The 13,657-nt window shown below is 48.2% G+C and overlaps 2 protein-coding genes across 2 annotated transcripts; one reads left to right on the top strand and one right to left on the bottom strand.

Annotated features, from left to right (window-relative positions):
• Window positions 1-1,455: 1,455 nt before the first annotated feature.
• N7495_008481 (ubiquitin-binding TORC1 subunit KOG1) lies at window positions 1,456-6,081 on the bottom strand (the record flags this gene model as incomplete). The annotated part of the gene is made up of 5 exons (XM_057211132.1): window positions 1,456-1,645; window positions 1,700-2,037; window positions 2,115-2,448; window positions 2,510-5,559; window positions 5,623-6,081. The coding sequence occupies 5 exons, from the start codon at window positions 6,079-6,081 to the stop codon at window positions 1,456-1,458; spliced, it is 4,371 nt and encodes a 1,456-aa protein (XP_057060675.1).
• A 2,180-nt stretch (window positions 6,082-8,261) lies between these two features.
• Window positions 8,262-12,844, top strand: N7495_008480 (putative cell polarity protein (Tea1); the record flags this gene model as incomplete). Its single annotated transcript, XM_057211131.1, has 3 exons — window positions 8,262-8,510; window positions 8,569-8,998; window positions 9,054-12,844. The coding sequence occupies 3 exons, from the start codon at window positions 8,262-8,264 to the stop codon at window positions 12,842-12,844; spliced, it is 4,470 nt and encodes a 1,489-aa protein (XP_057060674.1).
• Between the last annotated feature and the right edge of the window lie 813 nt (window positions 12,845-13,657).

Here is a 13,657-nt window from a genome sequence, read left to right as displayed (position 1 = left end):
CCAATTGGAATATGGCTGTGATGCTGCCAGGGTTGTTTTCAAAGCCCAAGAGAGGAAAACCTGGCGGTCATCATTACAGGGGCCGCAGATGCTCAGTCCAACAGCTTTGGAGGGGTTACATTCTTCCAAGGTACCAACATGGTGCCTTATACCTTTCATCAATATTCTTCCGGTGGAAATTGGAAGGTCAGTGTCGGTACACCTGTACCAAGTGTGGAATAGCTATTCGATAAAGGTGATGAGGCTAACGCCCACTTCTGACACCTATCACAGGTAACGCTTTACGCCCCTATGATATCTTTGTGTCCTCTTGAAGTGGTTGTAAAGTCTGGTTTTCATTCTTAGTTTGCTATCTATTATAAAGTAACAATTTGATCACATGACTGCTTTGTTCCATATTCCAACAGTCAGTCAGTACCTTGTACTTCTAAAGTTATAGTTACCAATACCGCCTTGAGTGCTAAATGCCTTACTTGGCACCTTATTCTCTTCCAAGGTTCTCAAAACAATTCACGTAGTAAGATATGGATTCAAGTAACAAAAAAGATCTATTCTGCGGGCCCAGGTGGGATCCTTTCGTCTCTCCAGAGATGCAATGGGCTATATAACACGTTCATTGATATCTAGGCGAATCCTGAATCATGTGCTCGCATCTCTGATATATTTCTCATGTGGGTCTAGTTGTCATTAACCTAAGTAGCCATATGCCTGTCAATCCAATTATGCTCTTTCTTGTCGGAATATGTGACTAGATGGCAAACTTCTAGCATTAGACATAAGGCACGTAGGGTATCAGTAGATCTTCAAAATACTGATGAGGTTTGCTGAAATTTCCGAGAGTCATAAGATGGATATCAAGATCAGAGGGGTGTTGCTATACTGGGTTGGTCAGGTGACGAGGCTGTACCCTGACTAAATTGCAACATCTTTACAAGGCTATGTTCCAATATTTACCCGGGCCATGGAGCAGTGATACGGACAAATCATTGTGATATTCTCAGGCTAGAAGATAAACAAGGAAGTGTAAATTAAGACTGTTTCCAATTGAAATAGGGAAAAAGTCTAGTCAGCCAAGCGAATAATTTAGCAATCATAATCCTGAATCACGGCTTGCCACCAACCTGAAAGCCGGAGAACGAAAAGTAACATAGGATATTGATACCGTGAAAAAGAGAAACAGAAAGGTATCCAAGAAGACATCATAATCCTTCATCGAGAGCGTAGATCAGTACAAGATCATTAACAAACTCGATGAAATGAGAAAAAGCAGATAATAGAAAGAGCAATGTATCGTAGTGTAAGTAAATCACTCTCGCCAGGACGCCGTTAAAGTTTGCAAAAGGATTCAGATGGGGCATGTTACAAGAGAAAAAAAGGCAAAAGAAAGCCTGCGCATTGCCAAAAGTGAATAGGCTGATATATTAATCAATGAATGTATGATTAGACCACAGCAATTTAGCAAGATACGATATTGATGTGGTTATCGTGCAATGCAGCACATGCTAACATGGTGCGGTGAGGGTGGAAGGCCGTGCTGGCGATTGGAGAAGCGCGGTTATGATGCAGGAAGCTTGAGTAAGGCTCATAGGTGGAAAGATAAGAGCCATCGACGTTGAAGGTCTTGACCTCGTGGCGGTTAGTTCCCCTGTAATGAAAATTAGTGGCAAGTCTCAATACTGAGATGAAAGATTATACTTACATGCTGAAGACAGGAGCATGCTCATGTACGCTCAGTGTTCGAAGTGTATCCTTAGTGGCGTGGATTGTAGAGAGCGGGTCGTCCATTCGGAGATCCCACAGTCGAATCTCACCATTCCGACTACCAGATACGAGTTCCCGCAAACCACCACGCTGCATGTGAACATTGGTAATCCACTGATTGTGTTCTCGCCAGACTTTGACCATAGAAGTTGTAGGCTTTAATCGTTGATCGAACACACGGACGGCACCATCACCAAAACCAGCAACGAAGATATTACCGGCAACTTGATCAGAGGTCAGAGATGTGATACACGAGCCAGATCGTGCGGGGATGTCCTGTTGAGAGACATTAGTATTACGTAGTTCCTGATGTTTTTTTTTTTTTTTTTTTTTTTTTTGGCTTTCAAACTCACATTAGTGCAGACTTCAGTAGCTGCGTTCCACACCCGGATAACTTTTACATCACCAGCAACTAGAGCCTTTCCTTGACCCTGCTGCCAATCAAGTACTAGACCGGCATTTCGATTACTAGGGACGAGTTCAGGCAAGGCTCTGAAAGCTGTGACCACTTCAATCTTCTTTGCAGACTCATAATGGCGGAACAGCTTGAGCACGCCGTCGGAGGACCCTGTCAATAGAAGAGCTTGATCATCTTCGTTGATGTACCGAACTTCGTTGATCTTGGAGCCAACTGGGTTGCCGTTCGAGAATTGATTTAGTCGCTTTTGACTCTGCCAATCCCAGACGCTGTGTAAAGAAAAATGATAGTTAGCACCAACCAAACAAGGCAGTCACATTTGGAGCTTACGCAATATTGTCACGATCATCTGCGACAGCGATGTGATCTTCAAATTGATGGAAGCACATCTTTAACGGTTGACTGCTATTCGACAACAGTGCAACCGAGTTGTCCCATGAACTGTTCCCAGCCTTACTTTTGAGAGGCTGGGTTTCCGCAATGATCTTTTCGTTTCGGCCGCGTCTCCATAGACGCTCGTTGTAATCCGAACTACCGGGCTCGTCGGGTTCGTTGGGTTTCATCTGGGGCTCTCGGAAATACTTGTCAGGGGTGAGTAAGGGTTCATCAAGCGATTCGTTGAGAGATTTGCCGAAGTCGGCAAGGAAATATAGAAATACCTCTGTTGACCAATCCAGGAATCTGCTTTTCAAGGGAATTATGGGTGCCGTATCCAGGCTTCTAGGAACAAATCCACGTGATGTAGGGGTGGGAGCTTGGTTATAAGCTGTTGCAGGGGCGACGTGGTCGTTAACTTCCGGGGGTCGAGTCCATTCAGCAGGGGCGCGGCCGCGGGGTGTCATTGGCATCCGACTCATGGTTGGCGAAGAAGGTGTTTGACTGTCGTTTGGATCTCCTGATGCTGCGCTGCCAAATAATGCAAGGTTTCTGAGAGAGGCGGCAACACTCGCGGTACGTTTAAAGCCGAGGGAGAGATATCCTTCTTGTCTGGATGTCGGGGTTGTTGATGTCGGCGTGGGAGGCGCTGTTTTCTTTGCTTCGGGTCGCTCTTGAATCTGGTATCGTTGAGAAAGACGATTTGTCAGCTCCAATATTTCAACTCTGATTCTGTCAGTGAGAGTCGCCATGGGTGACTCTAGGAGGGCGAGATATATATAGTCGACGATAGTACCGGCACCCTGAGCAATATCAGGATGGGGATCGACGGCAAATATCAGAACCTGCTTCCAAAGAGTTCCGAAAGTTGTATTCCGTGACAACTGAAGTGATTTTGAATCGCTATCCGAAGGCCCTTTGTAGCTTTCAGGTGAAGTCCCTGAATGTGTTTCACTCTGGAGTCGATTGAGTAAAGATTGTTTTTCATCCTGCAGTTCTTCATATGCCGCCACCAGAAACTTGTTCTGGTGACGCCGCACAAAGGTAGAGAAGAAAACGATCAATTCCTTCCTGACTAACACACTACCATCGGACGACATGGGTAGAACGGCCAGGGCTAAAGTTTCCTCGATCTGCGCAACTTGATCTGTCAAGTCGGGGATTCCGACGAATGTAGTCACGGCATGCAACATTGCGGCGCGGACCTCGGGAACCGGATCGAAATTCAATTCACAAAGTCGTGCAGGAGCTGCGCTTCGAATACCCATCCATTTCGCTTCCGGGAAATCACACCACAGCATGCTGAGGCAGAGACATGACCATTGTCGCAACAGTGGGTTTTCCACGTCACCGAGATGTTTCAGACACGAGTCGAATAGCGCCGCAGAAAGACAGACATTCTGGCCTTGTGGGTAGTTTTTGCAAAAGATAGAGACAATGAATGCGCACATAGCTCGGTGCTCACTGGCATTTCCCACGGGAATGGGAGAAGTGGGATCGAGGATTGAGATGAAATAATGGATGCCGTTATCTTTCAAAAGGTCATTCTGAACGGTGTGGTCTACAGCCATGATCCGCGCCCAAATGAAAACCATGACAGGCTTCAATTCCTGAGCAGCTGACTGCAACAGCTTGACAACATACGGGAAAATACCAATGCTGAGCGCAAGGTGGACGGCCCATGGACCAAGGTCCAGAAATTTGCTGAGGAGGATTAATGCGCGTAATCGGTGTGCTTGACTAAGAAGTACTTGCAACACTATGGGGAGTTGGTCCGGTGGATTCTTCTCCGTAGGACCAGACGAAAGGTAAACCTCAAACGCGGTGAGCTGTTCTGCGAAGAACGATGAGTTCTGGTACTCGTAATGGCGACGGCCTTCCTCATGATCGATTAAAGCAGGTAGCTGGGCAAGAACTGTTTCGACAGCAAGGTCCCAGCTCTTCCAAAGAGGGTGATGGTGGGTCTCAGGGAGATCAGGCGAGGAGATTGGATGACACTTGTACGTACGCATGATGCGTTCACTAAGCAGGAAGTTGCGAAATAAAGCAGCGACCATCAAATCTTGTCGAAAAAGCTTCTTGAACAAGGTACGAGGAAGAGTATTCCATGCAATTGTGTCAGTGATGGCTGTGAAGATCCAGTTCAATTCTCCGAGGGGACTTCTCCTGTCTTGAAGTCTACCCGGAACCCTGAAATCATCAATCGAGATATCCGTTCGGAGAGGGTTTTGTAGAATGAAGAATCGCAAGGCGATCTCAATCGGGGTCGTTAAGCAACACGTGAATAGATCAGCAGGAAGGTCAGGATTCGTTGGGAGAGATTCGTTTTTCTGGCAGGCAGCGAGAAGAATGCAATCGCCATAGTTTTGAACAATTGCAGTAGGGTCTCGCTTTTTCGTCTCGATATTTTCTTTCTCATGCTTCTCGACGAAGGTATGGAAATTTTGGACAATGTTGCCTGCGTGTGACACATCAAAAACAAAAAGGCTAGGCCCTGCCAGCCATGATTGCAGATCGTACAGGGGCACAGGAATGTACTGAGTATAGTTCTTGTTGAAGACCCAGATCTCTCCTGATTGGGTGGGCAATGGAACCCCGTGGCCGTTGTAATGCAGGAGGACCCGCTCATCCTTGGCATTTCGGCGCAGAGAGATGCAGAACTTCTTCGTCTCGTCAACAGATGGGTCTAGATACTGCTTGTACCGTGTTCGTAGGCTGAGAGTCTCGTACTGTTCCTGCAGCTTCTTTCCAATCTGCTCCATGATCTTGTTCTGGCCTCCACCCGTGGTTGAGGTGGGATCGACCCAGCATTCCAGCTTAGCTGACGGATTTGTTTTGACCACATCGGGAGGATCGACACCGATATTAAGGCAGATTGCCAGCGCAGCTGATACGGTCTTGAGACGGTCTTTCATGCGCCAATCCTGGCTGGGCCAACTTCCGACTGGATCTCTGGGAATACCATTTGTGTCGTGGCGTTTCTCGGTGAAATACATGTAGAAATTCTGGATTTTGGTTAGCATTAATTCTCTGAAAAAAGAACTGGAAAGAAAGGATGGAAATCTCACCGAGTGTAAAATTTTCAGGTATTCGCTGGAGGTATATTCCTCCTGCCATCCGTGTCGCATGGCAAAATCTTCGTCTTCGTCTCCAGCTGATTTGTCAAATGAAACGCGATTATTCGGACCAAAATCACTCCTCGTCCGTTTCAATGTGCCGGGTCGACTACTCTCTACCCTTCGAGGAGATAGGCGTCGCGGTGGGGACTCTACCCCCACCGCAGCATTCTCTCCACCAGAACTTGTAGGACGAGAAGGCCGTGTAAAGGAGGTTTGCTTTTGCTCAACGGTGGTAAAAGAGCGATGATGAGTAGGTAAAGGAGCTGGTGACCGCTCGCGTGCGGGGATAGTAGTTTCAAGGTCAGCACCAAACGCGACTCGCACAGATTTGGTGTTGCGGCGGGGTTCAGTTGACCCATTGGTCGTGGGCTGGGAATTTTCTTCCATGTCTGCAGTGGGGTCCCTCATGTTGTAGGATTGGTCATGGTGTTACGTGAGGGGGTGAGGTGTAGGACGACCGCGGGGGTAGCCAAAAGAGCAATGATCTATCAGAAATCTACCTCCTAGGGACTCGATAACACCGAGGTTAAGAGGATTAGGGTAAGAAAGCTCAATACCATATGGTGGTGTGAAGATTTAGGAAGTGGGCCTATGGTTTGAGCTCGGATAGGACAGAGCTCACACTGGTGAGGCGCGCCAGAACAATATTCCAGATTCTGGGGACGGTAACGGTGAGGCTCGATTGATTAACGACCCGGACGGATCATTGTTATCCCGACCCATGCTCAATTCGTCAGTGCGGAGTAAATATATGACCTGATATTTACATCTACTCCGTACATCTACAGTAATTGGCAATCTTGACAGTTTTTCTGATTGTGTTCAGCCATAAGAGAAATAACTAATACAGATTATTGATAACTGATGAAATCAAACAGGATATAAATTTATTAAAGTTAGACATATTGACTCCATATGATGGAGTATAACCTTGGCAGTGGATCCAAAGTACCCACTGAATTCAAAAATCGATTACTGGAGTTGTTGTGATCTCATCATCGCGAGGATTGGCCGTAGGCGAATCCCGTAGGCATACTTGGTTCAGTGTTTCCGATTGTACCAAGGCAGTTCACTGTCGAGTCACCTTCTGTTTGAGCTATGCCTTCCACCTGATGTTGCCGTTGATCACCCCTGGAATCTAGAATCTATATCCTCGTAGGAAATTGGTAGTTACCGCGATTATAGCCCGATTGTTTTGAGTTTTGAGTGGGCTGATAATCTATAGCTAGATCACTTGGTTTCTAACCCATGGGGATTGCTGGAATGTAGTACTGCGTGCTCCATATTACGATTAACTCACAAGAGAAAAGGGTTAAATGGAGTTATTCTTCCCTATATATCATCTACATTGTCTTTTAAGATGCCTAGGTAGTCCTCAGTACGCTTAAATTGTGCTGTCTCAGACATGTTATTGTGGGAAATCAGGATAGACAGGGTACAGCAAAAGTCTCACTGAGACAGGGAATGGGTTTGTACCATCTCTCTGTGATTTCCAAGTCTCATCATAGTAAGATTAAGAGTGTCCGTGTACTTCATAATCCCCTTCGTAGTCGGCAATGCCGTAGCCGAGATCCTCAGGAACGGACCACTCAGAAGTGATCACCGCCCCAATTCATAACAGCTCCCCCTTTCTTTGTTGACAGGTGTTGACTATGTTCACTTCATGATCATTATCTGTTGTTCTCCGTGAGAGCTGATCGGACTCGATGGGTTCTAAGTTGTGGGGAGAGTGGATCGCCTTGTGGAATCTGGAATCCATTGGATACCCTTTGCCAACGATCAGGAGAGAGAGAGAAGAAAAAAAGAGCTCGAAGGTGGCTAATTGAAGATGGAATGCCACGAACAGTGAGAAAATGACCTCAGAAACTGTTGTGTGTGTTGTAAGATTAGATATAGGTCAGCATATACCTCCTAGCTCGTACCATAAGTACTATCAATAAGTACTATGTGACCTTGAAGTAAAGGCTATAGTTATGTAGCTATCCGAGCAATTGGTTCATTCTCTGATATCAGATATCAAATATGAAAGAAAGTCCAAGTGCCAGTGTCATCACCCATGACGACCGGGGGTTGGGGAGGAAAGAATGGGGAAGAATGATGGCGCATACACAAAGAGAGCGTGCGTTGATGTGTGGGCTGCCCCTGAGTATGCATGCTTTAAACCCATACACTAGTCCGAAGTTTACAAATGAATGCACCTTCTTTTTTTTTACACCCCTTTCTCTTGTTTACTTTTCTTGCCTTCTTTTCTTTACAACCTTATCCAGCGCTAAATCAGAGCACTGGTAGGTGTTCCACTCTCTTCACCCCTGGCCTAGATTTTTTTGGACCCGGTGCATGGGACACCATTTGCGGTTCTTTGAGGGTTCCTGGTTCTGAACTCCACATCTAAAATTATCCTCTCCTCGTTCTCTCTCTTGTCATAACTCATCATCTCCCGATTAAAGTACGTCAATCCGAGGACACGACTCCCACGATACTGTTGCTGGACCTTTTCCACCCCCGGTAACCCGATATCGCATCGGCGCGCACCCTGAATTGGGCGGCGACTTCCCTCGCCCCGAACGACCGAATACGATAGTTTCACGATGGCGTTTCTCTTTAAATCGAAGAAAAATCAACATGGGGCTCCACTGCCTCCTGGAGCACGAAATGTCCACAATACCGAAGGTGCTCCAGCCGGAGTCGCTGTTCCTACAAACGGTGTCAAGCCAGAAGGAGCGATCTCTCAAACGCCTACTCCAAGTAGCAGCTATAACAATTCCTTACATTCCGCGGCCAGCCCGACTAGTCCGGAATCTACTAGGTTGCGAAAGAGAGCGGAATCGGAGTCTCAGGTATGATTGCTCATATGGCCTTTTCTTCTACATGACAGATTTGACCTTTGTTTTACAGGTTTTTCGTCCGCAGCAGACATCACAGCAGTCGCAACAAGCGCCTCAGCAACCCCCGAATGGTGTACCATCACCAAATTCAAATTCGTCACTCTACCCATGGTCGCAACGCAAACTAGGCTTTTCCTCGACAGAAACCAATCCTTTCCCCCGATATGGCGCCGCAGTCAATTCCATGGCATCTAAAGAGGGTGATATATACCTGATGGGTGGCTTGATTGATGGTTCAACCGTCAAAGGTGACCTGTGGATGATCGAAAGCGGCGCAGGTAACCTGTCCTGTTTGCAGGTCAACACGGTTTCCGATGGTCCAGGTCCTCGCGTGGGTCATGCAAGTTTGCTGGTCGGCAATGCGTTCATTGTGTTCGGCGGTGACACAAAGATTAATGAGAATGATGCTCTAGATGAGACGTTATATCTCTTGAACACATGTATGTTTCCTTGTGGCTGCTTTCCCCTAGTATGGGGTCTAATGAGTGGTTATAGCTTCCCGGCAATGGTCTCGCGCTATCCCACCGGGCCCTCGCCCATCTGGCCGATACGGACACACATTAAACATACTTGGCTCGAAACTCTACGTGTTTGGAGGTCAAGTGGACGGGTTTTTCTTCAATGATTTGATTGCATTTGACTTGAACCAACTCCAGAATCCTGCTAACAAATGGGAGTTGTTGATACAGAACAGCCACGAAGGCGGTCCTCCGGAAGGTCAAATCCCACCAGCGAGAACTAATCACACAATCGTGGGCTACAACGACAAACTGTTCTTGTTTGGAGGAACCAACGGTGTGCGGTGGTTCAACGATGTCTGGTGTTTTGATCCTCGTCTCAATACATGGTCTGAAATTGACTGTGTTGGTTTCATCCCGACCCCCAGAGAGGGCCACGCATCCGCTTTAGTGAATGATGTCATGTATGTCTTTGGAGGTCGCACCGATGAAGGACAGGATCTGGGCGACTTGTCTGCCTTTCGTATCTCCACTCGACGTTGGTATTCGTTCCAGAACATGGGCCCGGCGCCCTCTCCACGTTCTGGCCACAGCATGACGGCATTTGGCAAACAAATCATCGTGATGGCAGGTGAGCCAAGCTCAGCACCAAGAGATGCCGCCGAACTCAGCATGGCCTACATTCTGGACACTTCCAAGATAAGGTATCCTAACGAAACTCAATCTGGGGAACGTGGTGCCATTCTTGGTGGCCGCAAAACCAGTGTTGAGAAACATGGACCTGTTTCTGGCCGCACATCACGAGAGACCCATAGCGCAACTCCCGACCAATATCTACGCCGAGGTCCCACCCCATCACGAGAAAGTTTAATCCAGTCGGCAGTCGGCAGACCTGGAGAGTATGGGCCCAATCCTAATCTTGGACCAGGTTCTCGTCTCCCACGAGCCTCAATTGCTCAAGCGCCTGCTGGGCCCCCTCCTCCGGGGCAGGCTCCATCGCCGGGTCCTCGGGCCAATGGGCCTCAGACCGGCAGCATGAATTCACGCAGCAAAACACCCACCAAAATTGATCGTGGATATACAGGTACTGTGGACGTTCGCGCAGCAAACTCGGATGAACCACCCATGGCCAAGGACCCGCAGGATTCTCAAATTACTAACGGCCAACGAACTCCCCCACCTCAGAGAATGTCGGCTAAAGCTATGGAAGCTGGGGAGGCTGCTCCCTTGATTACCACCCCTTCCCGTCAGCGTTCGGGACGTTCGAATAGGCAGCGTGGCTCAATGGATAGTACAGAGGAGTCTATCCTTGGCCGCCAAACTAGCATCGACGGTTCAAACTACCGTAATTCTAGGATTCTAGCGAATGAGCCACAGTCACCCAAATTGACCCCTCATCAGGAGGCTTTGATCAAAGAGTTGGAGGCTTTAAAGGCTCGAAATGCCTGGTTTGGGTCCGAATTGTCGCTCGCAAAGAAAGCCGGTTATGTTCCCAACGTCTCAAGCAGCCCTGTTCTAGGAGAGCGTACAAACGAAATCCTTCACGATGATGATCGCCCCCTTGTTGAGGCATTCCTTGCCATGAGGGCAGAGCTCGCCAAGATGCAAGCTACGGTTGACCGCCAAGCCGCCATTGCTTCCAAGCGCATTGCCGAGGTTGAGCATCAGCGAGATGTGGCTGTCAGTGAAGCCGCATACTCTCGTGCAAAGCTGGCAGCCCACGGTGGTAGCCAACGAGGCACACCACAGCCGGAAGGCTCTCGCGATCTTGAGGATAGCGCCGGGGAACGTCCCACTGATATGGGACGTCGCCTGGCGTTGGCCTTGGCATCCCAGTCAGAATACAAGGCCAAGCTGGATGTTTTGACGGTTGAACTCCAACAGGAAAAACAAAACAGGGAGTTGGCCGAGGACACAAACGAAGCTACCCGCAAACGCTTGGCAGAGCTCGAAATGCAAAACAATGCCTTGGAGGCTGACAATCTACGTGCTGAACTTCATCGCGCAGAATCTTCTGCAAGAGAAGAGGCTTTGCTGCGTGCTGAAGCCGAGGCTTCCTTGCAGCAACTCCTTCTTGACAAAGAGGAGCTTTTGTTGCATGTCAAAGAATCTTCTTCACGCCTGAAGGATTATGGTTCCAACTTTGGCAACTTCCACGAAGCTGTCAATGCTTCCGAAGCAAAAACCGCTCTAATCGAGAAGAAATTGGAAGAGGAGCGTGAGCGTCGCGAAGGGCTGGAGCGAAAGTTGTTACAACTCCGATCACAGCATGAGGAGCAGACCACTGAGTTAGCTAACATTACACGTCGTTTACGGGACGCGGAAGAGCTAGCGGAGAGCCATGCCAAAGAGGCTGAAACTCATAGGTTGGCTTTCATTTCAGGACTCGATCGCGCTAGATCAGCCGATTTGGATTCACCCGTCCGATCCCATGCTGACAAACGAGTGGCCGCTTTGCAAGCTCAAATTGAACGATCTACTACCCTGTCCAAGGCTAACCAAGCTGCAGCTGATGCAGCATCAGACAAGCTACGACGCGCCGAGGAACGAATTGCGGGCTTGGAAGCCTACCAAGAGCAGGCAAGCCGAGAAGGTCTGCAGCTTCGTAGACAGCTTCAGATCGCCACGAAGGATACCCAGGTGGCTCACACAGCAAGTAGAGATCTCCAGTCTCAGCTAGAAATCCATAAGCGCGATGCTAGCGCCTTGACCATTCAGCATTCTGCTCTGAAGGATCTTCTCAGCGAGCGCGGCTTGAACATCGATAGTCGACGTTCTCCCCATCTTGAGTCCCCGGGCTCGAGATTTGGAACGCCCGAGCAGACCCGCCTGCGCGAACTCGAGCAGCAACTGTCGGCCAGCATCAGGACCCACGATGATCTGAAGTCCACCTTTGAGTTCCGTGAGCAGGAAGCTGATCGTGCTTTCCGAGAGAAGCTGGAACAACTCGAGAACGATTATCAATCTGCCGTACACTATGTCAAGGGCACTGAAAAGATGCTCCAGCGCATGAAGGACGAGCTGGGCCGTTACAAGGCTCAGAATGCCAAGATACAATCTGAGTTGGACGTCGCTCTTAAGAGCGCAGAGAGTACTGATGGTCAGAAAGAGGATTCATCTGCATGGGAGACTGAACGATCTCGACTTGAAAAGTCGATCTCCGACCTCGAGCAGCACACATCATCGTCGATTGAGAACCTTGAGAACCAAATCAAGGAGCTAAAGGAGTCACTCGCCGTTGCTGAGACCGAGAAGGCGAAGGCCCATTCTGAACATGAGCAGATCAAGCAAGACCTTCTTGCCGCTGCCGAGAGAAGCCATACTGAGCTAGAGGCACTGCAGCTCGAAAATGGTCACCTTGAGACTCGTGCCTCAGATGCTGAGGAAAAAGTTAACATGCTTTTGCAGCAGGTGGAGACATCGGTGGGTCAATACCGCCGCCAGTCTCAACATGGCCATCAGGGTCTGAATGGTATTGCACGAACGCACAGCAATGCCTCCAGCAACACCATCCAGGGCCGGGCACGAACCGATAGCAATGTTTCCCAAGAGTCCTCCGCATACCCCGACAATCGTGGTTCTATGGCTCTTGACTCACTCGCAAATGAGTTAGAGGCTCTACGTACCCACTGGGAGAGCACCAACCGTAACTATCGCCTGAGCAGCCAGTTGGACATGGACCGCACCCCAACCAGGGATACCAACGATGGACCTGCCATGATGACTGGTAGCCTAGCAGAGTGGCGTCGGAGATTGGACGAGGAAGAACGAGTCGTTCAGTCTAAACACGTGAGTACTGACAGTGGTCAGACTTCTAATGTGATCTGAGCCCTTACAGTCCCCCTTCACCTCTACAAAAATGTGTTCTGAGATATATCCACCACCCTTTGATCATTGGTTTATACTTGTGTTTCTTTCAAAGAATTTTCTATTCCTTTCTTCCCTTTCTCTCCCCCCTCTCATCTACTGATTTTATTATTATGGCCCATTATTCTCCCGCAAAGCACAACCATCGCATGATGAAAGGTCCTCTATTGTTCTCAAACACTGTTACACCTCTCTGTTTTATCGCCTTTAAGGGACGGGATTCCCTTCCTTTTTTTTTTGCCTTCTTCTTTCACCTTGTTTCCCTGCCAACCCTCGCTCCATGTACCCATTTCATTTTTTATACCCCGGTCTTCCGATTCTCATTGGACCTGGCTGTACCATTAGCAAACCCCGGAATTGGCTGCCTACAGTCGTCAGCAATTGTCATCCTTACCTGTCCTTCTATGAAGATTCATATTTTGCTATGTGTTCGAGCCTATGTAGTCGTATGCATTTAGATGGATTAAGGCATGATTAGCCCATTACTCATTGCGATAGGTATGATGGTCCCCGCAATCATGTGCTGTAGACATGGCAGCATGCATGACATGCAATAAGTACTCGAAATACATTAGAACATCCATACTTAGGTAGATCGAGGTAGATCTCAATCACGAGATATTAAAAATTCCAAGGTGTTAAAAAAGTCAGGGCTATTGCGTTTACCTATGTACATCTAAAAACTAGTTACCTGGGAAATTATATCATTCTATGGTTGGGCAGAATCTGGCAACCTCCATGTTTCATCTCTAGCGCTAAACAGGTGAGCTCGTA

This window comes from Penicillium taxi, assembly GCF_028828555.1.
Source record: "Penicillium taxi strain IBT 34144 chromosome Unknown utg000005l_segment0_segment0, whole genome shotgun sequence".
Taxonomy (NCBI): domain Eukaryota; kingdom Fungi; phylum Ascomycota; class Eurotiomycetes; order Eurotiales; family Aspergillaceae; genus Penicillium; species Penicillium taxi.
This window is presented reverse-complemented; position numbering and strand designations above follow the sequence as displayed.